The 27,416-nt window shown below is 44.2% G+C and overlaps 1 protein-coding gene across 8 annotated transcripts in view; it reads left to right on the forward strand.

Moving 5' to 3' along the window:
* The window catches only part of cep44 (centrosomal protein 44), a 138,496-nt gene that overhangs the window by 54,170 nt on the left and 56,910 nt on the right, over nt 1–27,416 (forward strand). For 7 of the 8 annotated variants that reach the window (XM_068029300.1, XM_068029298.1, XM_068029299.1 and 4 more), the window contains exons 3-5: nt 13,632–13,779; nt 25,049–25,195; nt 26,564–26,671. In XM_068029300.1, coding sequence (XP_067885401.1) covers nt 13,632–13,779; nt 25,049–25,195; nt 26,564–26,671 — 403 coding nt within the window. The remainder of the gene's footprint in view (nt 1–13,631; nt 13,780–25,048; nt 25,196–26,563; nt 26,672–27,416) is intronic. The other variant, XM_068029301.1, reaches the window with a different exon arrangement.

A 27,416-nucleotide genomic window follows, 5' to 3' on the forward strand; every position in this document is an offset into this window, starting at 1 on the left:
TCCTCCCCTTCCCTCCCTCCCTCCCCTTCCCTCCCTCCCCTTCCCTCCCTCCCCTTCCCTCCCTCCCCTTCCTCCCTCCCCTTCCCTCCCTCCCCCTTCCCTCCCTCCCCTTCCTTCCCTCCCCTTCCTTCCCTCCTCCCTCCTTTCCCTCCTCCCTTCCCCCCTCCTTTCCCTGCTTCCTTCCCTTGAAATGTTTTCAGACCAACTTAACAACAGGGACTGGAGCACATGCGGTGCCCCAGACAACATAAATATTTTCAGAGCAAATTACCTTGGAACAATCTCCTCTGTCTAATAAAAATGAAGCAAATGTCCAAAATGACTAAATAATTGAGATAAAATGCCCGACGAAACCTCTCCTCCTTCCATTTTCAAAAACTCGTGCCAAAGCTTTCGGAAGATTGACGCACATGCGCACACGGGCTCCGGCCATCTGCGCATGCGCTGCGGTTCGGTTTGCCAGGACCAGTTTGCGCATGCGCAGAGGCCAACCTGGCGTGTTCCCCGAGGAAAATGACATTATCCGATGACGTCATCTGTGCATGCGCAAACTGGTCCTGGCAAGCCGGACCGCAGCGCATGCGCAGAGGGCCTGAGACCGTGTGCACATGTGCGCACCGCAGCGCATCCTGATGACGTAGCGTTGTCATCAATCACTTTGGTTGTAAAAACCCAACTGGTCCTCATATGTGCTTTCGGGAAAGAAAACTGGTGTCTTTGCCCAGTATGGCCTATATGTGACTCCAGTTCCACACCAAAATGGGTGACTCCGAACCGCCCTTTGAAGTGGCTTAGCAAACCACTCAGTTGTATCAAATCGCTATCAAAATTTCAGGGCAACAACAGAGGAGCAGTAAATGTTGGCCTTGGCCGTGTCAATGCAATAAGGGGGTGGGGCTGTATAAGGGTTAACATGGGGTTCATGGGGCAAAAATTGCTCATGGGCTGTAGTTTAGACTGCCTTGCTATACACAGACCCACCAGACTTCCCTTGATCGCCTGGCTGTTGAACAGATAGAGATAGAGTTTATCAGCCTTTGTAATGGGTTACAGGAAACCTTCCACCAATAATGCTAAGTGGACGAAGTTTGTCCTCTGGTATTTATCCAGACATTTGGATGTATTCTTGCATGTGTAGCCAGGGATTTGAACTTCAGAGTAAGCACTGTCAAAGTCCGTAAAGCAATATCTTTCATATTTCTCAGAAAGGCTCTCTTGGGAAATCTTAGAATTCACTTTATGAAAGGAGCATGACAGTGTCCAACTTGATTTCCTGTTTGTGTCTCCTTGAGATGTGAATTATTCTCAGTGTATTTGTCATATTTTTCAAGCTTCCTCAGTTCTTCTGGCTTGATTATATTGCAAGTTACCCTTTCAGTAATTTCCAGGCATTGATGCCCATTAGCCCACTCCTGGTATGGCATGTTAACCAGGTGGTTCTTGGATCAAAAAGTGCTTGATGCTGATACCGGGGTGCTCAAGTAAATTTCCAGTACTAATATTCCACACCTTGATAAGAGCAAAAATAAGTCGCAAAATGATAAATATGAAAAAGGGACGAAATGCAAGTTGTGAAATCTGGTTAAAGTTCCATGCAAACAAAATTCTTCTTGAGAGCTGTCCAACTTCTGATTGGTCAAAAGTGCTGTATAATAACTAATTGAGTGTGTTTAGCTCAGAAACCATTTTTTAAAACTAAGAAGTTGAAAGGAGACATAATCCAGGTATTTAAAATGTCGACTGATGCAAATAATGCAAGCTAAGAAGGTTGTATAATATAACTGAGCCCAGAACTGCAGGATATAATATGTTTTCAAGTGACTTTAGTTAGGCCACACTTAGGATATTGCATGCAATTCTGGTCGCCATACTACCAGAAGGACATGGAGGCTTTGGAGAGGGTACAGAAGAGGTTTACCAGGATGTTGCCTGGTCTGGAGGGCATTAGCTATGAGGAGAGGTTGGATAAACTCGGATTGTTTTCACTGAAACGACGGAGGTGGAGGGGCGACACGATAGAGGTTTACAAAGTTATGAGCGGCATGGACAGAGTGAATAGTCAGAAGCTTTTTTCCCAGGATGGAAGAGTCAGTTACTAGGGGACATAGGTTTAAGGTGAGAGGGGCAACGTTTAGAGGGGATGTGCGAGGCAAGTTCTTTACACACAGGGTGGTGAGTGCCTGGAACTTGCTGCCGGGGGAGGTGGTGGAAGCATGTACAATAGCGATGTTTAAGAGGCCATCATGACAAATACATGAATAGGAAGGGAATAGAGGGATATGGGCCCCGGAAGTGCAGAAGGTGTTAGTTTAGGCAGGCATCAAGATTGGCACAGGCTTGGAGGGCCGAATGGCCTGTTCCTGTGCTTAACTGTTCTTTGTTCTTTGTTTGATCGAGGCAATTTTGTTTTTCTGTAGGCATGGAATAGTCACCCAACAGAAGCAGTTCGTGCTGCAATCATTAATTCCAGTCTTTAAATGCAAAACCAGAGTTTACAGCAGAGCAGGAAGCCATTCAGGCCATCTTATCTGTGCCAGCTCTTGGCTAGAGCAATCCAATATGAATCTAGCTACCCCATACTCCTTCTATTATACAGTGTTTTTTCTTGGTTTCTAATATTTGTCCAGTTTTCCCATTTAAGATGCAGTCGATGGGAGTGTAGAATTCGAGACACTCTGATCAGCCATGATCTTATTGAATGGCGGAGCAGGCTAGAGGGGCCGAATGGCCTACTTCTAATTGATATGTTCGTCTGTGCCTCATTCACTTCCTGCAGCAAAGCATCAGTCGCCATCTTCCATGCAAAGAATTTTCTCCCAACCTCTTGCCTCACTCTCTTTCAGCAACATATTTAAATTGATGGCCGCCTTGTCATTGACCACCCAGATAGAGGAAATAGTCTGATTCTATTCACCAAATCCAAATGCTTCAGAATTTAAAAAATTTTATTAAATCTCCAAGCTTTTTTCCCCAATAGAACTAGTTGAAGAATTCCAAATATCTCCTTATAACTATAACTTTGCATCCCAAACATAATTCTGATGAATATGCTGTATGCTTTGTGGTTTTTTTCATTCATTCATGGGATGTGGGCGTCACTGGCTATGCCAGCATTTATTGCCCATCCCTAATTGCCCTTGAGAAGGTGGTGGTGAGCTGCCTTCTTGAACTGCTGCAGTCCATGTGAGGTAGGTACACCCACAGTGCTGTTAGGAAGGGAGTTCCAGGATTTTGACCCAGCGACAGTGGAGGAACGGTGATATAGTTCCAAGTCAGGATGGTGTGTGACTTGGACGGGAACATGGAGGTGGTGATGTTCCCATGCATCTGCTGCTCTTGTGCTTCGAGGTGGTAGAGGTCGCTGGTTTGGAAGGTGCTGTCTAAGGAGCCTTGGTGAGTTGCTGAAGTGCATCTCGTAGATGGTACACACTGCTGCCACTGCGTCGGTGGTGGAGGGAGTGAAAGTTTGTGGATGGGGTGCCATTCAAGTGGGCTGCTTTGTCCTGGATGGTGTCGAGCTTCTTGAGTGTTGTTGGAGCTGCGCCCATCCAGGCAAGTGGAGACTATTCCATCACACTCCTGACTTGTGCCTTGTAGATGGTGGACAGGCTTTGAGGAGTCAGGAGGTGAGTTACTCATTGCAGGATTCTGAGCCTCTGACCTCCTCTCGTAGCCTCGGTATTTATATGGCTACTCCAGTTCAGTTTCTGGTCAATGGTAGCTCCCAGGATGTTGATAGTGGGGGATTCAGCGATGGTAATGCCATTGAATGTCAAGGGGAGATGGTTAGATTCTCTCTTGTTGGAGATGGTCATTGCCTGGCACTTGTGTGGTGCAAATGTTACTTGCCACTTATCAGCCCAAGCCTGGATATTGTCCAGGTCTTGCTGCATTTATACACGGACTGCTTCAGTCTTTCAGGAGTCGCGAATGGTGCTGAACATTATGCAATCATCAGCGAACATCCCCACTTCTCACCTTATGATTGAAGGAAGGTCATTGATGAAGCAGCTGAAGATGGTTGGGCCTAGGACACTATACTGAGGAACTCCTGCAGTGATGTCCTGGAGCTCATTTGATTGACCTCCAACAACCACAGCCATCTTCCTTAGCACTAGGTATGACTAACCAGCAGCGAGTTTAATCCCTGATTCCCATTGACTCCAGTTTTGCTAGGGCTCCTTGATGCCATACTCAGTCAAATGCTGCCTTGATGTCAAGGGCAGTCACTCTCACCTCACCTCTTGAGTTCAGCTCCTTTGTCCATGTTTGAACCAAGGCTGTAATGAGGTCAGGTGCTGAGAGGCCCTGTCAGAACCCAAACTGGGTATCACTGAGCAGGTTATTGCTAAGCAAGTGCCGCTTGATAGTACTGTCGATGACACCTTCCATCACTTTACTGATGATTGAGAGTAGACTGATGGGGCGGTAATTGGCCAGGTTGGACTTGTCCTGCTTTTTGTGTACAGGACATACCTGGGCAATTTTCCACATTGCCGGCTAGATGCCAGTGTTGTAGCTGTAAATGAACAGCTTGGCTAGGGGCGCGGCAAGTTCTGGAGCACAGGTCTTCAGTACTATTGCCGGAATATTGTCAGGACCCATCGTCTTTGCAGTATCCAGTGCCTTCAGTCGTTTCTTGATATCACGCGGTTACAGATTGTGGTTGAGTACAATTCTGCTGCTGCTGATGGCCACAGCACCTCATGGATGCCCACTTTTGCATTGCTAGATCTGTTCGAAATCTGTCCCATTTAGCACAGTGGTAGTGCCACACAACACGATGGATGGTATCCTCAATGTGAAGGCAGGACTTTGTCTCCAGAAGGACTGTGCGATGGTCACTCCTACCAATACTGTCATGGACAGATGCATCTGCGGCAGGCAGACTGATGAGGACAAGGCCAAGTATGTTTTTCCCTCGTGTTGATTCCCTTACCACCTGCTCCAGTCCCAGTCTAGCAGCTATGTCTTTCAGGACTCTGCCAGCTCGGTGAGTCGTGGTGCTACCGAGCCAGTCTTGGTGATGGACATTGAAGTTCCCCACCCAGAGTACTTTTTGTGCCCTTGCCACCCTCAGTGCTTCGTCCAAGTGGTGTTCAACATGGTGGAGTACTGAGTCATCAGCGGAGGGAGGGCGGTAGGTGGTAATCAGTAGGAGGTTACCTTGCCCGTGTTTGACCTGATGCCATGAGACTTCAAGGGGTCCGGAGTCGATGTTGAGGACTCCCAGAGCAACTCCCTCCCGACTGTAGACCACTGTTCCGCCACCTCTGCTGGGTCTGTCCTGCTTGTGGGATAGTGATTGCAGTGTCTGGGACATTGTAAGGTATAATTCCGTGAGTATTCCGTGGGTCGACAGGGCTGGGTTTGCCGTTTCCAGTGCCTAGGTCGATGCCGGGTGGTCCGTCCGGGTTCATTCCTTTTTATTGACTTCGTAGCGATTAGGTACAACTGAGTGACTTGCTGGGCCATTTCAGAGGGCATATAAGAGTTAAGTGGAGTCACATGTAGGCCAGACCAGGTAAGAGCAGATTTCCTTCCCTAAAGGACATTAGTGAACCTGAACCAGATGGGTTTTTACAACACTCGACAATGGTTTCATGGCCATCATTAGACTAGCTTTTAATTCCAGATTTTTTTTATTAATTAATTTCAAATTCCACCTTCTGCTGTGGTGGGATTCAGACCCATGTCTCCAGATCAATATCCTGGGTCTCTGAGTTACTAGTCCAGTGATAATACCACTACGCCACCGCCTGCCTTAAATGTTTTAATGTGTTTTCTACGACTGGAATGCCAAAACTGCACTTCTGTGCTCAAACTTGTGGTCCAGTCAATATATAGTACAAATTTGTCATTGCTAATTTAGTTTTGTTTTACATCACTCTTCATAAAATATGTGCTTGGGCACAAATTGGCAGGTTATATGGATGGGTTGAGATGATTAAACATTCCATGAGACACCATGGGTTTAATCAGGATCGGAGGTGGGCCAGAGCTAAAAATAGCCCCGCTGGCTGGTGAGCTGGTTCCCCGGCTCCATCCTGCCCCTGGGCCATTTTTGCCAATGACTTGTTTTGGACAACTCAAGGCCAATTAAAAGAGGCTGACTGGGATTTTTCAGTTGGCTTCCGCTTTCCTGCAGGGGTGGGGGCCAGTTTAGGTGCCTGGCGGCGTCCTCCCAGCAGCAGACCAGGGGCCAGCGCTCCAGACAGGCCTATAGGCCCTCCCTCCCTGCCTGCTCGGTGCTGCAGCAGCCGCAAGCCACCCATAGAGACCCGCCCCCATATGTGTAGTTTTAGTCAACTAACTTTGCAACAGGAAGAGTTTAGTAGTGCAAGTCCAAGATATGGTTGATGTTATATGGCCTATGACCTAAGTCAGTTTAAATTTGGTGGTGGGGAAACTTCTGGAAAAAAAAATTTAGGACAAAATTAATAGTCACATGGACGAATGTGGGTTAATTAAGGAAGGCCAGCATGGATTTCTTGAGGGAAAATCATGTTTAACTAACTTGCTGGAGTTTTTTGAGGAGGTAACAGAGAGGGTTGATGATGGCAATGCTGTTGCTGTGGTGTACATGAACTTTCAAAAGGCGTTTGATACAGTGCCACACAACAGACTTGTGAGCAAAGTTTTTACTCATGGAATAAAAGGGATGGTAGCAACATGGATACGGAATTGGCTGAGTGACAAAAAACAAAGAGTAGTAGTTAATGGATGTTTTTCGGGCTGGAGGAAGGTTTGTAGTGGAGTTCCCCAGGGGTTAGTGTTGGGACCCTTGCTTTTCCTAATCTAGATTAATGACCTAGACTTGGTGTACAGGGCACAATTTCAAAGTTTGCAGTTGATACGAAACTTGGAACCATTGTGAGGAGGATAGTGTAGAACTTCAAAAGGACAAACAAGTTGGTGGAATGGGCAGACAGGTTGCAGATGAGTTCAATGCAGTGAAATGTGAAGTGATTCATTTTGGTAGGAAAAACATGGAGAGACAATATAGAATAAAGGGTGCAATTCTAAAGGGGGTGTAGGAGCAGAGGGACCTGTATATATGCGTAAGTCATTGAAGGTAGCAGGACAGGTTGAAGAGCAGTTAATAAAGCATACAGTATCCTGGGCTTTAATAATAGGGACATAGTGTACAAGAGTAAGGAAGTTATCTTGAACTTGTATAAGACACCACTTTGGCCTCAGCTGGAATATCGCATCCAGTTCTGGTTGCCGCACTTTAGGAATGATGTGAGGGCATTGGAGAGAGTACAGAACAGATTAACAAAAACGGTTCCAGGCATGAGGAATTCCAGTTATAAAGATAGATTGGAGAAGTTAGGATTGTTGTCTTTGGAAAAGAGAAGGCTGAGAAGTGTTTTGATGGAGGTATTCAAAATCATGAGGGGTCTGCGCAGAGTAGATAGAGAAAAACTGTTCCCTCCCGTGAAAGAATCGAGAATGAGAGGGTGCAGATTTAAAGTGTTTTGCAAGAGAAGCAAAAGTGACATGAGGAAAAGCTTTTTTTCATGCAGCAAGTGATTAGGGTCTGGAATGCACTGCTTGAGAGTGTGGTGGAGGCAGGTTTCAATTGAAGCATTCAGGAGGGAATTAGACTGTTTTATGAAAAGGAAGAATGTTCAGGGTTACGGGGAGAAGGCGGGGGATTGGAACTGTGTAAATTGCTCTTTCAGAGAGTCGGAGTGGACACGATGGACTGAATGGCCTCCTGCACTGTAACACTTCTGTGATTCTGGAAGTTTTCATGGCTCAAATGGCCTGTGTTTGTAATATTCTGGTACCTTATTTGCTGGAGGATAATTTGCCAATTCTTTATGTGCCAGGGTTTAGGTAAGCTAGTAACAATTTTTAATCCAGTTTTTACTATCCTCTTTTGAAAGCTATAGGTTATGCTCTCAGCCCTCCAGTACCTCATCTACATACCCATTCTAGATACATTTGTATAGACAGTGAGTGTTGGCAGACCATTTAACCACTTAAAGTTTGTTCAGATGCACTTTGCAGTAGAGCTTACTGGCTGAAAATCAGATGTAGAAACCTAGATTGATATTCCCCTCTGGCACCCCCTCCCACCACCATAGCCCAGAGGCACTGAAGAGAATTCTAGAATAGGGTGGCGCAGTGGTTAGCACCGCAGCCTCACAGCTCCATGGACCGGGGTTCGATTCTGGGTACTGCCTGTGCGGAGTTTGCAAGTTCTCCCTGTGACCGCGTGGGTTTTTGCCGGGTGCTCTGGTTTCGTCCCACAGCCAAAGACTTGCAGGTGATAGGTAAATTGGCCATTGTAAATTACCCCTAGTGTAAGTAGGTGGTAGGGAATATGGGATTACTGTAGGGTTAGTATAAATGGGTGGTTGCTGGTCGGCACAGACTCGGTGGGTCGAAGGGCCTGTTTCAGTGCTGTATCTCTAAATAAAAAGATAAAATAATTAATGAATAAATAAATAGAATTCTAGAAGCTCATTGCTATCCTGGCCAAGATGCTCTCTAATTCAGTGCAAAGGGGTAGGCAGTGGTGTAGTGGTATTATCACTGGACTAGTAAACCAGAGACCCAGGGTATTTCTCTGGGGATATGGGTTCGAATCCCACCACAGCAGAAGGTGGAATTTGAAATAAATTAATAAATCTGGAATTAAAAGCTAGTCTAATGATGGCTATGAAACCATTGTCGATTGTTGTAACGGCTAGCCCAGCCCTGTCGACCCTGCATTGTCCTCCTTACTAACATCTGGGGGCTTGTGCCAAAGTTGGGAGAGCTGTCCCACAGACTAGTCAAGCAACAGCCTGACATAGTCATACTCACGGAATCATACCTTATAGACAATGTCCCAGACGCTGCCATCACCGTCCCACCGGCAGGACAGACCCACCAGAGGTGGCGGGACAGTGGTATACAGTAGGGAGGGAGGTGCCGTGGGAGTCCTGAACATTGACTCCGGACCCCATGAAGTCTCATGGCATCAGGTCAAACATGGGCAAGGTAACCTCCTACTGATTACTGCCTACCGCCCTCCCTCAACTGATGACTCAGTACTCCACCATGTTGAACACCACTTGGAGGAAGCACTGAGGGTGGCAAGGGCGCAAAATGTACTCTGGGTGGGGGACTTCAATGTCCATCACCAAGCGTGGCTCGGTAGCACCACTACTGACCGAGCTGGCCGAGTCCTAAAGGACATAGCTGCTAGACTGGGTCTGCGGCAGGTGGTGGGGGAACCAACACGAGGGAAAAACATACTTGACCTCGTCCTCACCAATCTGCCTGCTGCAGATGCTTCTGTCCATGACTGTATTGGTAGGAGTGACCACTGCACAGTCCTTGTGGAGACGAAGTCCCACCTTCACGTTGAGGATACTGTCCGTCGTGTTGTGTGGCACTATCACCATGCTAAATGGGATAGATTTCGAACAGATCTAGCAATGGAAAACTGGGCATCCATGAGGCGTTGTGGGCCATCAGCAGCCGCAGAATTGTACTCGACCGCACTATGTAACCTCATGGCCCGGCATATCCCCCACTCTACCATTACCATCAAGCCAGGAGACCAACTCTGGTTCAATGAAGAGTGCAGGAGGGCATGCCAGGAGCAGCACCAGGCATACCTCAAAATGAAGTGTCAACCTGGTGAGGCTACAACACAGGACTATCTGCGTGCCAAACTGCGTAAGCAGCATGCGAGAGACAGAGCTAAGCGATCCCATAACCAACGGATCAGATCGAAGCTCTGCAGTCCTGCCACATCCAGCCGTGAATGGTGGTGGACAATTAAACAACTAACTGGAGGAGGTGGCTCCACAAATATCCCCATCCTCAATGATGGGGGAGCCCAGCACATCAGTGCGAAAGATAAGGCTGACGCTTTTGCAACAATCTTCAGCCAGGAGTGCCGCGTTGATGATCCATCTCGGCCTCCTCCTGAAGTCCCCAGCATCACAGATGCCAGACTTCAGTCAATTCGATTCACTCCGTGTGATATCAAGAAATGACTGAGGGCACTGGATACTGCAAAAGCAATGGGCCCTGACAATATTCCAGCAATAGTACTGAAGATCTTTGCTCCAGAACTTGCCGCGCCCCTAGCCAAGCTGTTCCAGTACAGCTACAACACTGGCATCTACCTGGCAATGTGTAAAATTGCCCAGGTATGTCCTGTACACAAAAAGCAGGACATCAGTAAAGTGATGGAAGGTGTCATCAACCATGCCATTAAGCGGCACTTGCTTAGCAATAACCTGCTCAGTGACGCTCAGTTTGGATCCGCCAGGGCCACTCAGCTCCTCACCTCATTACATCCTTAGTTCAAACATGGACAAAAGAGCTGAACTCGAGGTGACGTGAGAGTGACTGCCCTTGACATCAAGGCAGTATTTGACTGAGTATGGCAACAAGGAGCCCTAGCAAAACAGGTCAATGGGAATCAGGGGGAAAACCCTCCGCTGGCTGGAGTCATACCTAGCGCAAAGGAAGATGGTTGTGGCTGTTGGAGGTCAATCATCTGAGCTCCAGGACATCACTGCAGGAGTTCCTCAAGGTAGTGTCCTGGGCCCAACCATCTTCAGCTGCTTCATCAATCGCCTTCCTTCAATCATAAGGTCAGAAGTGGGGATGTTCACTGATGATTGCACAATGTTCAGCACCATTCGCAACTCCTCAGATACTGAAGCAGTCCGTGTAGAAATGCAGCAAGACCTGGACAATATCCAGGCTTGGGCTGATAAGTGGCAAGTAACATTTGCGCCACACAAGTGCCAGGCAATGACCATCTCCAACAAGAGAGAATCTAACCATCTCCCCTTGACATTCAACAGCGTTACCATCGCTGAATCCCCCACTATCAACATCCTAGGGGCTATCATTGACCAGAAACTGAACTGGAGTAGCCATATAAGTACCGTGGCTACAAGTGCAGTTCAGAGGCTATAAATCCTGAGGCGAGTAACTCACCTCCTGACTCCCCAAAGCCTGTCCACCATCTACAAGGCACAAGTCAGGAGTGTGATGGAATAGTCTCCACTTGCCTGGATGGGTGCAGCTCCAACAACGCTCAAGAAGCTCGACACCATCACGGACAAAGCAGCCCACTTGATTGGCACCCCATCTACAAACATTCACTCCCTCCACCACCGACGCACAGTGGCAGCAGTGTGTACCATCTACAAGATGCACTGCAGCAATGCACCAAGGCTCCTTAGACAGCACCTTCCAAACCTGCGACCTCTACCAACTAGAAGGACAAGGGCAGCAAATTCATGGGAACGCCACCACCTGCAAGTTCCCCTCCAAGTCACACACCATCCTGACTTCGAACGATATCGCCGTTCCTCCACTGTCGCTGGGTCAAAATCCTGGAACTCCCTTCCTAACAGCACTGTGGGTATACCTACCCCACATGGACTGCAGCGGTTCAGGAAGGCAGCTCACCACCACCTTCTCAAGGGCAATTAGGGATGGGCAATAAATGCTGGCCTGGCCAGGGTCGCCCACATCCCATGAATGAATATATTTTAAAAAATCAAACTTCAGATTTCCTGGTCTGCGGGGTTTTATTAGAACAATAAAAACCCCCAAAGCTTTTAGCCAGTAGGGGGAGCTTTTGATTTTTTCGTGAGAACATAAGAACTAGGAGCAGGAGTAGGCAGTTCAGCCCCTCGAGCCTGCTCCACCATTCAGTATGATCATGGCTGATCTCATCTTGGCCTCAACTCCACTTTCCTGCCTGTTCTCCATAACCCTTCAACCCATTTCTAATTAAAAATCTGTCTATCTCCTCCTTAAATTTACCCAATGTCCCAGCATCCATCGCACTCGGGGTAGTGAATTCCACAGATTCACGACCCTTTGAGAGAAGTAATTTCTCCTCATCTCTGTTTTAAATCTGCTACCCCTTATCCTAAAACTATGACCTCTCGTTCTAGATTGCCCCACAAGAGGAAACATCCTCTTTATATCTACTTTGTCAATCCCCTTAATCATCTTGTATACCTCAATTAGATCTCCTCTCATTCTTCTAAACTCTAGAGAGTAAAGTCCTAAACTGCTCAATCTCTCTTCATAAGACAAGCCCCCCATCTCTGGAATCAATCTAGTGAACCTCCTCTGAAATGCCTCCAATGCAACTACATCCTTTCTCAAGTAAGGAGACCAAAACTGTACACAATACTCCAGCTGCAGTTGCAGCAACACTTCCCTACTTCAAACATCCTTCTGTTGCATGATATTACTTAACAGCTGGAGTGAGTAGCAGATGTATAGACTGGACAATAGGGGGTTAATCATTTGAGTCTCCTGGTTAACACAGATGTCCCTATAGTCTATTTATGGCAGATGCTTTCTGTTTGGCTCCAGTGAGGAAAATGTCAGCTGGTATCATTCAAGTTAGACAAAGCCAAAACTTCGCTGACAACTTTCTCTTTCATCACTTAGCCACAGAATGTTTTGGTTGAGGGAGGGGAAAGGATTACGTCCACTGATAATTACAGGATAGTTTTTGTAAACAAATTCAGGATTACATTAACCAGCACTACAAATAAAATAGACAGAATTAAACATCAAATATCTAATGCCTTTGAAGTTCATATCATTTGAAGTTGATTTTGCTTTTATACACATAGTTAATGACTACAGAGTAGAAATTTATTGCTCAATAACTGGATCTTCAGATTGAACTAAAGGGCAGCCACAGTAGCAAATGCAATACTTTCAGAAAAAGAGTTGGTCAATTTTTAATTGGATATTTAGACTAAATTTATAAGATAACCATTGCCAATGCACTGGAACAATTATATTAAAATGTCAAGCTATCCAATATCAAAATAAATTAGAACAGAACTGCAGAGTATAGCCATTTTACCATAGTATCCATTCTGGGTAAATTGTTGTTATGGATGGAGGTTTGCTTTCTGTTGGTGTCAATGTTGAGGCATAGAACGATAATTCTATATCAACTTAGATTTTTTTTGAATATATATGGTCTTTTAAATTTTGTTTTGTTTCTTCAACAGAATAATCTTATGCTAATTAAATTGAAGTTTAGTGCCCGAATATAAAATATACCTCATCAGATAGATTGTTAGTTCAGTTCAATCCTTTAACCTCTACTATCTTGAAATGATTATATTATGAGGCAGATTTGTGCTTAAAATGAAAGGGTCAAACTATCTACTTCTTACTTAGCTGATCTGCATGACTGCAATATTCTTTTTTAACACATTATAAGATAGCATGGAGCCAGGAAAAATGCTCTGCAATTATAAAACGACAATTGTTATACAGTTGGAAAAATGTGCATGACACCAATATAAATTTATCAGAAATGATAAATGGTAGAAATCTGATTTTACGTTTACTGTGCACACGTACATTTTATCTCCAGACCTGAATGTTTTGACATGGTTAGGTCCAAGCTCACTTGGCACATTTGAGCACACAGAAGTCTTGCTTCGTTAGTTGCAGCACCAGGTTGATTATGTAAATTGTCATTTTTGAAGTGCAAATTACTGGACAGTTTAGATCCAGGCTGTCGTCGCATTTAGTGAGCTTAGTGTAGGAAGTCAGCTAATGGTAGTGTGGAATATAAACTATATGCACTTAAGATTTTATTTAATGTTTTGTAGTCTTGCTAAGGGTGATCCTGCTGCCTTTCTGCCAATCATCAGCTACGCCTTCACCTCATATTCTACATATATGACCGAACAGCTACTAGCATGTGGAGTAGAACTTACAGGAAAGAATGACTTGCGTTTTCTCGATGCCGTTTATAAGGTACCTACATTTTTTTTTGCTGGGGAGCCATCATAAACACTGAAGTCTGTAGGTGCTAGATATAATTATTTGTAGAAATATAATTTATTTAGTCTTTGCAACTTTTGTATACATGTTTAAATAAATTTCTAAGCATTTAAATTTCTGAGATCAGGAAAACATCCTATGGGGAGATGCAGCTGCATGTTACATTCACCATTCTTTGATGCTTTTTGAATTTTTTTTCTTTCAGTTTTCTTTCCCATCCACCACTTCTCTTTTCAGAGAGTCACCATCTTCAAACATCAGCAACTTTGGTTCCTCTTTCCAAATAACCTGTTGTGTGTGACCAAAGGTGTCATGCTCCCTCATGGCTCAGTGAGTGAATGCACCCACCAAGGCTCCTTAGACAACACCTTCCAAACCTCTACCACCTAGAAGGACAAGGGCAGCAGATGCATAGGAACGCCACCAACCGCAAGCTTCCCTCCAAGCCACACACCATCCTGACTTGGAACTATATCACCGTTCCTTCACTTTCGCTGGGGCAAAATCCTAGAACTACCTAACCGCACTGTAGGTGTACCTACACCCCAAGGACTGCAGCGGTTCAATAAGGCAGCTCACCATCACCTTCTCAAGGGCAATTAGGAATGGGCAATAAATGCTGGCCTAGCCAGCGACACCCACATCCCAGGAACAAATTTAAAAAAATGTTTTTCAAAGAAGGAAGGTCAATTTTTTTTTAACCGTTCATGGGATGTGAGCGTCGTTGACAAGGCCAGTATTTGTTACCCATCCCTAACTTCCTTCGAGATGGGCAACAAATGTTGGTCTTGGCATGATGCTCACAACCCATGAATGTATTAAAAAAAAAATCATTGCCAAATCTCAGCCAGTTTTACTGCCCTAGGCTGCAAAATTGGGTAGAAAATTAGACAGGGATGCAGCTGCTGTTGCATCTCTGTGCTGCTACAAAATGAGCAAGTGTGGTTGTCTCTGAAGTTTCCCTAATTAACTAGCCTTCCTATGTTCACAGTTTGGAGTCAAGAAAAATAGTTACGTAGATGAAATATTGGATGGCTACAGCAACTGTTAAATTGCACTGCAGAGTACGTTGAGGAAGTGAGCATTGGCAGGCTACTTGACTGGAAGGGAGAAGGCAGGGCAAAGAAGGGCATAAAAGTGGACCCTAATTCTGTCTATGTTTCAAGCAAGTATGCCATCTGGGATCAGAGAATCTGATAATTTTATTTTCATCCTCCCCTAGCTTGGTGGTACTAATGCCATCTAAAATATCTTCACTGCCGTTTTGGCTGAGATCATCTAATTTTATCCAATTCAAGGAGCAAAGCTCGGACCTTCCTGGCTTGTGCATTTTCTCACTGAGCTATTGGACAGCGTCACCTCTCCCAAATGTAGTATTCATGTTATTTGTTTAAAGGATTTCTGATGGTGAATTATACTGTCTTTCTCTCCTCTTGCTTTTCTCACTTTTCCATCACTCTCTCTCATGCATAGTTCAGTGTAATTTGGAAGTTTTATCTTGTATAATGGGGCGATGTTTTAAGGTAATTCAGCTATAGAGTCATAGTCATTTATGGCACAGAAGGAGGTCATTCAGCCCATCGAGTCCATGCTGGCTCTCCACGGAGCTATGTTGTCAATTCCACTCCTTGGCTCAATCTCCATTGCCCTGCAAATCTATTGCTCAGGTGGCCGTCCAATTTCCTCTTGAAGTCATTGATCGTCTTCGCTTCCATTACCCTTGTGGGCAGCGAGTTCCAGGTCATTACCACCCGCTGCGTAAAAAAGTGCTTCCTCATATTCCCCCTGCATCTTTTGCCCAAAACTTTCAATCTGTGTCCCCTAATCGATGTACCATTTGTTAATGGAAACATATTTTCCTTGTCTAACTTATCTAAGCTTATCATAATCTTGTACACTTCTATTCAATCTCCCCTGAATCTCCTTGGTTCCAAGGAGAACAAACCCAATTTTTCTGACCTAACCTTCTAACTAAAATCCTCCATTTTTGGAACCATTCTGGTAAATCTCCTTGCACATTCTCAAGGACCCTCGCATCCTTCCTGATGACCAGAACTGGATGCAGTACTCCTGTTGGGGCCTAACCAGAGCTCTATAAAGATTCAGCATTATTTCCCTGCTTTTGTACTCAGCACCTCTATATATGAATCTCAAGATGCCATATGCTTCACTAACCACTTTCACAATATGTCCTGCCACCTTCAAAGATCTGTGCACATGCACTCCCAGGTCCCTCTGTTCCTGTGCACTCTTCAGAACTGTGCCGTTAAATATATATTCCCTCTCCCTATTCCTTTAGCCAAAATGCATCACCTCACATTTGTCAGTAGTAAATTCTATCTGTCATCTCTTTGCCCACTTTGCTAGCCTATTTATGTCATGTTGCATGCAGTTTATGTCATCCTCACTGTTTGACGCAGCTCCAAGTTTGGTGTCATCAGCAAATTGAGATTCTACTCTGATTCACAAATGTCCTTTTAGGGAAAGAAATCTGCTGTCCTTACCTGGTCTGGCCTTAATGTGACTTCAGCCCACAGCAATGTGGTTGACTCTTAAAATGCACTCTGAAATGGCCTAGCAAGCCACTCAGTTGTACCTAACCGCTAAAAAGTCAGTAAGGAATGAAACCGACAGACCACTCGGCATTGAACTAGGCACCGGAAACGACAAGGGCAAACCCTGCCCTGTCGACCTTGCAAAGTCCTTCCGAACATCTAGGGGCTTCTGCCAAAGTTGGGAGAGCTGCCCCATAGATTAGTCAAGCGACAGCCTGACGTAGTCATACTCACAGATTCATACCTTACAGACAATGTCCCCAACACAACCATCACCATCAGGACAGACCCACCAGAGGTGGCGACACAGTGGTATACAGTCGGGAGGGAGTTGCCCTGGGACTCCTCAACATTGACTCCGGACCCCATGAAGTCTCATGGCATCAGGTCAGACATGGGCAAGGAAACCTCTTGCTGATTACCCCTACCATACCCCCTCAGCTGATGAATCAGTACTCCATATTGAACACTACTTGGGAAGCACTGAGGCTGGAAAGGGCACAGAATATACTTAGGGTGGGGGACTTTAATGTCCATCGCCAAGAGTGGCTCGGTAGCACCACTACTGACTCAGCTGACCTAGTCCTAAAGGACATAGCTGTTAGACTTGATCTGTGGCAGGTGCTGAGGGAGCCAACGAGAGGGAAACATAAATGACCTCATCCTCATCAACCTACCTGCCGCAGATACGTCTGTCCATGACCGTATTGGTAGGAGTGACCACTGCACAGTTCTTATGGAGACAAAGTCCCGTCTTCACATTGAGGATAGCCTCCATCGTGTTGTGTGGCACTACCACTGTGCTAAATGGGATAGGTTTCGAAGAGATCTAGCAATGCAAAACTGGGCATCCATGAGGTGCTGTTGACCATCAGCAGCAGCAGAATTGTACTCAACCACAATCTGTAACCTCACCATCTGGCATATCCCCAACTCTACTATTGTCGTCAAGCCAGGGGATCAAACCTGGTTCCATGAAGAGTGCAGGAGGGCAGGCCAGGAGAAGCACCATGCCTCAAAATGAGGTGTCAACCTGGTGAAACTACAACCCAGGACAACTTGTATGCAAAACAGCATAAGCAGCATGCGATAGACAGAGCTAAGTGATCCCGCAACCAACGAATCAGATCTAAGCTGTGCAGTCCTGCCACATCCAGTCATGAATGGCAGTGGATAATTAAACAATTAACAGGAGGAGGTGGCTCCACAAATATCCCCATCCTCAATGATGCGGGTGCCCAGCACATCAGTGCAAAAGATAAGGCTGAAGCATTTGCAACAATCTTCAGCCAGATGTGCAGATTGGATGATCCATCTCTGCCTCCTCCTGAAGTCCCCAGCATCACAGATGCCAGTCTTCAGCCAATTCGATTCACTCCACGTGCTATCGAGAAATGACTGAAGGCACTGGATACTGCAAAGGCTATGGACCCTGACAACATTCCGGCAATAGTACTGAAGTCCTGTGCTCCAGACCTTGCTGCGCCTCTAGCCAAGCTGTTGCAGTACAGCTACAACACTGGCATGTACCTGGCAATGTGGAAAATTGCCCAGGTATGTCCTGTACGCAAAAAAAAAAGGACAAATCAACCCGGCCATTTACCGCCCCATCAGTCTACTCTCGATCATCACTAAAGTGATGGAAGGTGTCATTGACAGTGTTATCATGGACACTTGCATAGCAATAACCTGCTCAGTGACGCTTAGTTTGGGGTCTCCCAGGGCCACTCAGCTCCTGACCTCATTACAGCCTTGGTTCAAACATGGACAAAAGAGCTGAACTCAAGAGGTGAGGTGAGAGTGACTGCCCTTGACATCAAGGCAGCATTTGAGCGAGTATGGCATCGAGGAGCCCTAGCAAAACTGAAGTCAATCGGAATCGTGGGAAACTCTCCGCTGGTTGGAATTGTACCTAGCGCAAAGGAAGATGGTTGTGGTTGTTGGAGGTCAATCATCTCAGCTCCAGGATATCACTGCAGGAGTTCCTTAGGATAGTGTCCTCGGCCCAACCATCTTCAGCTGCTTCATCAATGACCTTCAATCATAAGGTCAGACGTGGGAAGTTCGCTGATGATTGCACAATGTTCAGCACCATTCGCAACTTCTCTGATATTGAAGCAGTCTGTGTAGAAATGCAGCAAGACCTGGACAATATCCAGGCTTGGGCTGATTGTGGCAAGTAACGTTCGGGCCACACATGTGCCAAGCAGTGACCATCTCAAACAAGAGAGAATCTAGCCATCTCCCCTTGACATTCAATGGCATTACAATTACTGAATCCCCCACTATCAACATGCTGGGGTTACCATTGACCAGAAACTGAACTGGAATAGCCGTATAAATACTGTGGCTACAAGAGCAGGTCAGAGGCTAGGAATCCTGCGGCAAGTAACTCGCCGCCTCCTGACTCCGCAATCACTGTCCACCATCTACAAGGCACAAGTCAAGAGTGTGATGGGATACTCTCCATTTGCCTGGATGGGTGCAGCTCCAACAATGCTCAAGAAGCTCGACACCATCCAGGACAAAGCAGCCCGCTTGATTGGTACCCCGTCCACAAACATTCCCTTACTCTACCACTGACGCACAGTGGTAGCAGTATGTACCATCTACAAAATGCACTACAGCAACTCACCAAGGCTACTCGGGCAGCACTTTCCAAACCTGCGAACTCTACCACCTAGAAGGACAAGAGCAGCAGATGTGTGGGAACGCCACCACCTGCAAGTTCCCCTCCAAGATACACACCAACCTGACTTGGAACTATATCGCTATTCCTTCACTGTCACTGGGTCAAAATCCTGGAACTCCCTTCCTAATAGCACTGTGGGTCTACTTACCCCACATGGGACTGCAGTGGTTCAAGAAGGCAGCTCACCCCATCACCTTCTCAAGGGCAATTAGTGATGGGCAATAAATTCTGGCCTGGTCAGCAATGCCCACATCCCATGAAATAAATAAGAAAAGTTAAGCTTAAGTTAGTTCTCATGTGCAGCTTGAACCCACAATATTTTGACTCCAAGGAAGGGGTACTACCAACTGATCCAAGCTGATGCCTCAATTCACTGTGGTGTTGGCATTGGGACTGGGTGATCTGATGGGTGAACAAACTCTTATTTCACCTGTGGCATTGTGCATGACTTGCAAGGTTGAGTGTAGTCTTCAGGGGAAGCAAAGGTGGAGGATGATAAGGATGCAAGAACATGCAGATGTAAGAAAATCCCCATTTCATAATAAATAAAAACAGTGCTGGAAATACTCAGCAGGTCTGGCAGCATCTGTGGAGAGAGGAAGAGTTAACATTTCAGGTCCGTGTCCTTTCATCATTTTATCATCACATATTCTGTCCTTTTGTAATTCCATGATAAATTCCTGTGTCTACATTTATAATGGAAACTGGCTATACAAACTTGATGTGTGTACCATCTACAAGATGCACTGCAGCAACACACCAAGGCTACTTAGGCAGCACCTTCCAAACCCGTGAACTCTACCACCTAGAAGGACAAGGACAGCAGATGTGTGGGAACACCACCACCGTTCCCCTCCAAGCCACACATTGCAATTGCACCCTCCTGCCAGCAGTGGTGCTGCAGAATCTCCGCTGGGAGGGTGATGTAATTATGGCATGCATGTTTACATAGGCAATTTCCTTCACATGTGTGAACATAAAAATTTATAATGACTAAGCATACACAGTTGTAAGATTATTAATACATTATTATAATTAAGAAGTTTCTTTTTGTCTTTCCTCCTTTCTGTACATTGTCACTTGCACTTTTATTTCTGACAAGGATTTATTTTTATAGCTTTAGAATACTGTTAGTTCACTGAGTTAAACCATTGTGTCTGTCAAAATATTTCCTCTGCTTGCATGTCTCTGAAATACCTGTTGTTAAATATGGAGTGTAAGGTGGCTGTAAATTAATCCCTTTCATCATTAACATCCTGTATAACTACTTCAGTAAGTCAAATAAGACTTTTTAGAGATTTGGAGGATAGACAGCTTTACTAAATGGCTGTTTATTTTTCTTGAAATCATTGATTCCTGTTTTGTATCTTGTTCTAATGTTACATGTTTTTTATCAAGGCAAATGAAGTAAGCAGGTTAAATAGGCTGAAATAGTAAATTCTGCCGAAGCTAGTTTGTGTACTACTGTGCTGGTAGAATATAGTTTTTTGTGCTAGTTGATGGAATGTCAGGAACCAGACAATAACTCTGCAGATGTTTATAGAGTTTCTAACTGATGTAGCATTCAGGCATTTAAGAGTTAGCACTACATGACCAGATCAATTCCATGTTTATATTTTATATTTCTTGTAGTTTGATTCGGGATTAGTTGCAAACTAGCATTGAAGATTTCAATAAAATTAACAGTGTCTATGGGACAAATGCACTTTCATCTTTCTTAAATATTACATGTATTTGAGTTGAACTGGACGCAGATGTTTTTCTTTTGATTAGTAATGAATGCTGTTTTAGAACTGAATGCTCTTATGAGTGTCCAAGTCTGAGACTGTTGTTTAACTTAAGTACATTTACAAAGGCTATTGCATTTATCCGTTACTGGTAAAGCCATTTTTCAGAGTAATACAGACCAATTTGTCAAAACATGCTCCATTAGTAAGATACTGTATGCTTTTAACTTTGAGTCATTCATTACCTTAATATGAAATGATGAAATTGTGCTGCCACCAGTACAAGCTTTTAAACTTTCAATTGTAAAGGGTCACTGGCTCGGAATGGTTCCCCTCAAGGTTCTTCAAATTGCAGAAAGTAATGCAAACCATCTTTTCCTTAACATTTCTGCCCTGATGGTTTTGTATTTGTGTTGGTACTAAATGTCGTACATTGACCTGGGAAATAAAAAACTGAATATTAGAAATAGTTTAACTACTTAACACTGAGCTCCACAAAGTTACTTTTGGAGTGCAGGCAGTGTAAGTTACCTATCACCCCTATGCTTGCTGGCCTACATTGGCTACAGGCCCAGGAATGCCTCAATTTTAAAATTCTCATCCCCGTTTTCAAATTTCTCAATGGGCTTGCTCTTCACTATCTCTGTAACCTCTTTTAGCCCTACAACCACCCGAAATTTCTGTGCTCCTCCAATTTTGGCCTCTTGCGCATCCCTGGATTTAATTACTCCACCGTTTTAGCTAGGCCATCAGTTGTTTATGTCCTAAGCTCTGGAATTCCCTCTCTACTTCTCTCTCCTCCTTTAAGACGTTCCTCAAAACCCATCTCTTTGACCAAGCTATTGTCATTCTGCCCTGATATCTCCTTATGTGGCTTGGTGCCAAATGTTTTTTGATATCCCTCCTGTGAAGCACCTTGAGATAATTTACTATGTTAAAGATGCTATACGAACATACAAATTATGAGCAGGAGTAGGCCACTCGGCCCTTCGAGCCTGCTCTGTCATTCAATAAGTTCATGGCTGAACTGATTTCTGCATTTCCACCTACCCCCGAAAGCCTTCCACCCTCTTGCTCATCAAGAATCTATCTACCTCTGCCTTAAAAATATTCAAAGACTCTGCTTCCACTGCTTTTTGAGGAAGAGAATTCCAAAGACTCACAACCCTCTGAGAGAAAAATATTTTCCTCATCTCTGTCTTAAATGGGCCACCCCTTTATTTTAAACAGTGACCCCCAGTTCTAGATTCTCCCACAGGGAGAAACATCCTTTCCGCATCCACCCTGTCAAGATCCCTCAGGATCTTATATGATTCAAAATATAAATGCAAGTTGCTGTTTTTGAGGCAGTGAATGTTTATTATTCTGTTTCTTTCTTTGGCCTCCTTATCTCGAGAGACAATGGATACGCGCCTGGAGGTGGTCAGTGGTTTGTGAAGCAGCGCCTGGAGTGGCTATAAAGGCCAATTCTAGAATGACAGGCTCTTCCACAGGTGCAGCAGAGAAATTTGTTTGTCGGGGCTGTTGCACAGTTGGCTCTCCCCTTGCGCCTCTGTCTTTTTTCCTGCCAACTACTAAGTCTCTTCGACTCACCACATTTTAGCCCCGTCTTTATGGCTGCCTCTGTATGTTACACATTTCATACATTTGTTACTAAGTGATTGTCAGGAAACGGTGGGCTGGATTTTACAGCCCCCCTGACGTCAAGTGTCGTGGGGTGGGGGTGGGGGGCAGAAAATGCCTCTGGCAGAGGCCCGCCATGGGCCTCGATGCCGGGAAGGCCCAGCCTGATATTGCTGGCTGTGGCGAGGCCTCGTGGCGGCCCCCCACCCATCCCGCCCTGCCGCTCGGTGATGGGACCATAATTTACATATTTAAAAAGTGCAAATAAGTTAATCACTTACCCGCTCCCGCTGTTCATCCCGCTCCGGTATTGGTGCCGGTGGCCGGCACTCCGTCCAGAGATCCGATGCGGGACACTGGTTGGGGGAGGGGGGTGGAGAAACAGTATTTCAGTGTGGCGGGGGTTTAAGGGCGGGGTCAAACTAATCTGATTGGTGTAGGGGATGGTGGGAAGGGATGAAATTAAAAATTTATGAACTTTGAAGTGGGGTGGGGGGCGGGTGGAAGGTCAGGTACTCAAGCTAAGTATTTTGATGGGAATGAATTTTATGGTTATTCTGGGGGTGGAAGAGGGGCTAGAAACATTAATTTTTAAAAATTTTAAATGACTCTCTTTTTAAATATTTAAACTAAATGAAAGGGCTCGAAGCCTTTTAAAAATGGCAGTTGCGCCTGCGCAGTGATGCCTGACGCCGTTGCTGTGGACAGACCACCCGCCCACTCCACGTCATTGTTTAAATGAGCCGCTGCATCTAATATTGCGGCGGCTCCGAGAAGTGCTGTTCGCGCGTGCAGTCCGCCATTGTTTACGGCTGCCACTGAAATGTAAAATCAGCCCAATATCTTGTCCGTTCCTGTAGCTTAATTAGATCCCATAGCTGTATTTAGATATGGGTTGTTGTCTTATAGAAACAGAAATTTGACAGAAGGGGAGGCCATTTGAATCTATTTTACCTTTACTGGACAAGAGCAAAATACTGCAGATGCTGGAAATCTGAAATAAAAACAGAAGATCCTGGGAAGTATACAGCATGTCTGGCAGCATCTGTGGAGAGACAGAGTTAATGTTTCAGAATTATAGAATAGAATCATATAGCACAGAAGAAGGTAATTCAGCCATTGTGTTTGTACTGGCTCTATTAGTCTCACTTTTCCCGTTGGCCCTGTAAATTTTTCCTTTTCAAATATTTATTCAATTCTCTTTGAACGTCACTATTGAATCTACTTTCAGCACCCTTTCAGGCAGTGCATTTTAGATCATAACTCGCTGCATAAAATATTTCTCATCTCTCCCTGGTTCTTCTGCTAATTTCCTTAAATCTGAGTCTTCCGATTAGCGACCCTCCTGCTGTTGTGTTACAATCTTGGGCTATTTTTCCAGCAAAGGTTACAAAAGGGATCTAGTAGAAGTTTTCAAAATCCTGGGAGCTTGAGAGTGGATAAGCTGTTTAAAAATAAGTGTTTCCACTGGTTGGAGAATCAGCTATCATCTTTATTCTAATTGCAATCCTGCTATAAAAATACTGTGCATCTGCACTCCCTAACTTTATCTATTCCTCCACTCTATTTAGAATTTTAATCATTTAAAGCATATTTTGATTTTTTGCTTTTTTCACCCATAAGTATATTGAGCTGCATTTGCTATGTTATCTACCTCACAGTTTTCCATGATTTTAAATATACTATAAATCAGCATATGTTAGATTTTCTGCATGTCCAAGTCCAAATCATCCTTAATAAATTGTGATAGGCTCTATGGCGATGTGAGCATGAATTTCCACTGAGTTCTATCTACTTGGGTTTTCTGCACTATGTCTGCAATAGATAACTCAAGAAGTGCTATATTTTTTTCAATTGCAGACTCAGTCGAAGGACTCCATTTGCATTTACTATCATTCAATTGCAGTCCTTTCTTTAAATCTAATACATTTTGTATAACTGTAATAGCTTATATATCTTGCAAGGATTCATTATTTTTGAGTATTCCTAATTTTAAAAAAAAATGTTCATGTCATGCATGTAGCAGATTAAACAGTCTATACAAAAGTAAAACTGGAAAATGTTTTTCAAATTAAAAAAAATTTTTTTTTTCAGTGTCAGGTCTTTCTTTTGACTTATTTTACAAATATATCGAACATTTTCAGAACAAAACAATGCTACACTATTTTGATAAATGATATGTGCCCAGAAACTAATTTGTTTTTGTCAGTATGGATGTTTCACATCAAACGTTTATTCTTGGAAAAGTCATTGCCTTTTTAAAAAAATAGGACAGTCTGTACAGTACTGATAGGTTTCTAGTATATGTCCAATCTGCATGTTTGTAAAGCATCACATGAAATCTAGTGATAGAAAATATATGCCAACAGCAATAAATATGTAATCACATCATACTTTTAGAATTGCATTCTGTTATGTTGTCATGTGCATTTTCATGCCTTAAGTTTGTGATGGTGAATTCTTTGAAAAATACTTGAATGACAAGTTTAAGTTACAGAAATTTTAAATTTGTTTCTTCAATATGCAGGAATATAGCTGAACGAAGTCCTAAAATTCTAATTTAAGAACAATTTTTATTTTAAAGCAAATTGGATAATCACTTTAAAGTGTAATATTTACCATCTTTTTACTGTACCTTTTTATAGCTACTACGCGACCAGTTCCAGTATAAACCATTATTGTTAAAGGACCAGTTTCTACACGTTGGGTTTGCGGAAAGAAAGATGCAGCTTTCCAGTGACATAATAAATATTGTAATAAAAAAGCACAAGGAACTGAGCAGCCTCAACAAGGTACTTGGCAACAAGAATTTAAAAGTGAAGAATTTTCAGAAAGTAATCATGTGTACCAGTTGAACTCCTGTAATGTTGCAATGAAGAGCAAATACCCTGGTTGATCTTTTTTTCCCCTCTCAACCAGTGGGCACTGAAGCCAGTTGCAGCATCTCCATCAACACCCTAGCTGATATTGGCTAATTCAGCACAGACTGAGGATCAAATCTGGGGCACTCCTGGTCTGTGTGGTTCAGCTGCTCACTGTTTTAAACAGCTGAACTGTCAAGAAAGAATCATATTTTAAGTATAATATCCATATATTGTCAGGAAGTGGAAATTATTGAACTAAATGGATGTGGCAAAATGCCTATTTTCATTTGTTGCATTGCACAGGTTAAAGGTTCAAGCTTTGCAGTTAATTCAACCTTGCACTGTTGGTGTGGCAGTATGTCACTTACTTCACGAGTGAGGTTCTGGCTGAAAACACAATCTCCATAAAGTATGCAGAATTTACTCAGGCTGCTCCTAGACAAAAAAATGACACTTGAAAAAAAAAAGAAAAATTAATCTTACTCCCAGCCGGTTTGGCCTGGTGGGGAAACCACCACTGCTCCCCCGTTTAGGCCTCTGGTTAAAATAGCAGATCGATTTCTCATGATGTAATCTGAATCCAATTTGCAAATTTAAAGAGGATCCTGCTGACTTGGGACAGGTGTGCTTGCAGCCTGCAATTTATACATGCAGTCAGTTAGATCAGGGTGGGAAAGGAGTGGTTATATACGCCATTAACTATTCCCCTCCTCCCACTTTGTTTGTGTTGGGCCCCTGTTGAAATTGAGGCCGATATCTCTTGATATTTATTATATAATTTTTTTTTGTTTCCTTTTTTGCCCAGAAGGAGCTGGAGTACATCCTGCATACTTCAACAAATAGTTTATATCACGTGTCTGGGTTACAGTTCTATGGACAGAGGTGTGAAGATTTGTTGCATCCATTGATAGTTTGAACAAAATAATTTGAACTCTTCCCCTCCAAGTGTTACTATTCTGTTTATAAAATATAAGCAAGTTGTGGTAGATTACAGTGTATAACATATAATGAAAAATTTTCCTTGTGCTGAAAAATTGTTCTGTATTTTCTCAATATTTGGAGGTGATCATGGTGGGATGAAGACTGCACTAAACCAACAACTTGATTTAACAAGTACTTTGGTTTTCCTATTGCAATTGTCACAATTATTACCATTATTATTCACTTTATAATATTAACCCTGTTAAATATGTGTAATGCATGCATATATAGTTCCACTTGTGGAACAGTAATTTTAACATGGCAAGATGCAAACCATTAGAAAACAATTCTGTTTTCTTACTTTGTTTATTTCAGGCCAAGGCGCAATCAAATAAAAATTCAAGTTGTCCTGTAAAAATTCAGTCACGATTAAAATGTGAAACACTAATTCCTGATACCTTGCCATCCGAATCAAATGTAACAGTAAGTATCTGAGTGTATTTTACTTAGAGTTAGCCAATTTTACAGCACAGAGGGCTGAATGTTCTGATAGGTGGAAAACTTCAAAAGCGGTGGGGCGCATGGGTTAGATGTGCTCTGCGGAGCCCGAGGCGGCTCATTTACATGGACAGGGCAGATCGTCCCCTCAATGATGTGGAGAGGACAGGCGCTTCATTCTCCGGCAACAGCGTCTGGTGCCATTTTTAAAGGGCTTCAAGCCTTTATATTTAATTTACATTTTTAAGGTAACTCCCATCCCCCCAATGACTAAACACTTTATTGATTGCCCTCTCCACCCCCTAAAAAAAACTTAACTAGCGATCCTGATCTTCTCTTTTCTCCACCCCCCCCCCCCAACCGAACTTTATAACCTTTCACATTCAACTCCTTCCCGCCATCCCCTCCATCAATCGCAATCGTTTTCCTCGCTCCCTTCCCCCTCCCGCCCTGAAAACGTACCTCCTCCCCCTCCCCACCAGTGTCCTGCATTGGATCTCTGTTCGTAGATCCGAAGGCGTGGGAATCCCGGAAACCAGCTGGAATATGGCAGTGGAATGGCTGATGGGAGCAGCTAGATAATTAATTCATGAATTAATGTATTTAAATCCTGCTCCCATTGCGGAGCGGCGGGGGTGTCGCCAAGAGGCCTCGCTGCTGCCTGTAATATGGGGTGGGACCTTCTCTGCATCGAGGCATTTTCCAGGCCCCCGGCCATGTCCCCCAACGT

Source organism: Heterodontus francisci, chromosome 4, assembly GCF_036365525.1.
Source record: "Heterodontus francisci isolate sHetFra1 chromosome 4, sHetFra1.hap1, whole genome shotgun sequence".
In the NCBI taxonomy this organism is placed as follows: domain Eukaryota; kingdom Metazoa; phylum Chordata; class Chondrichthyes; order Heterodontiformes; family Heterodontidae; genus Heterodontus; species Heterodontus francisci.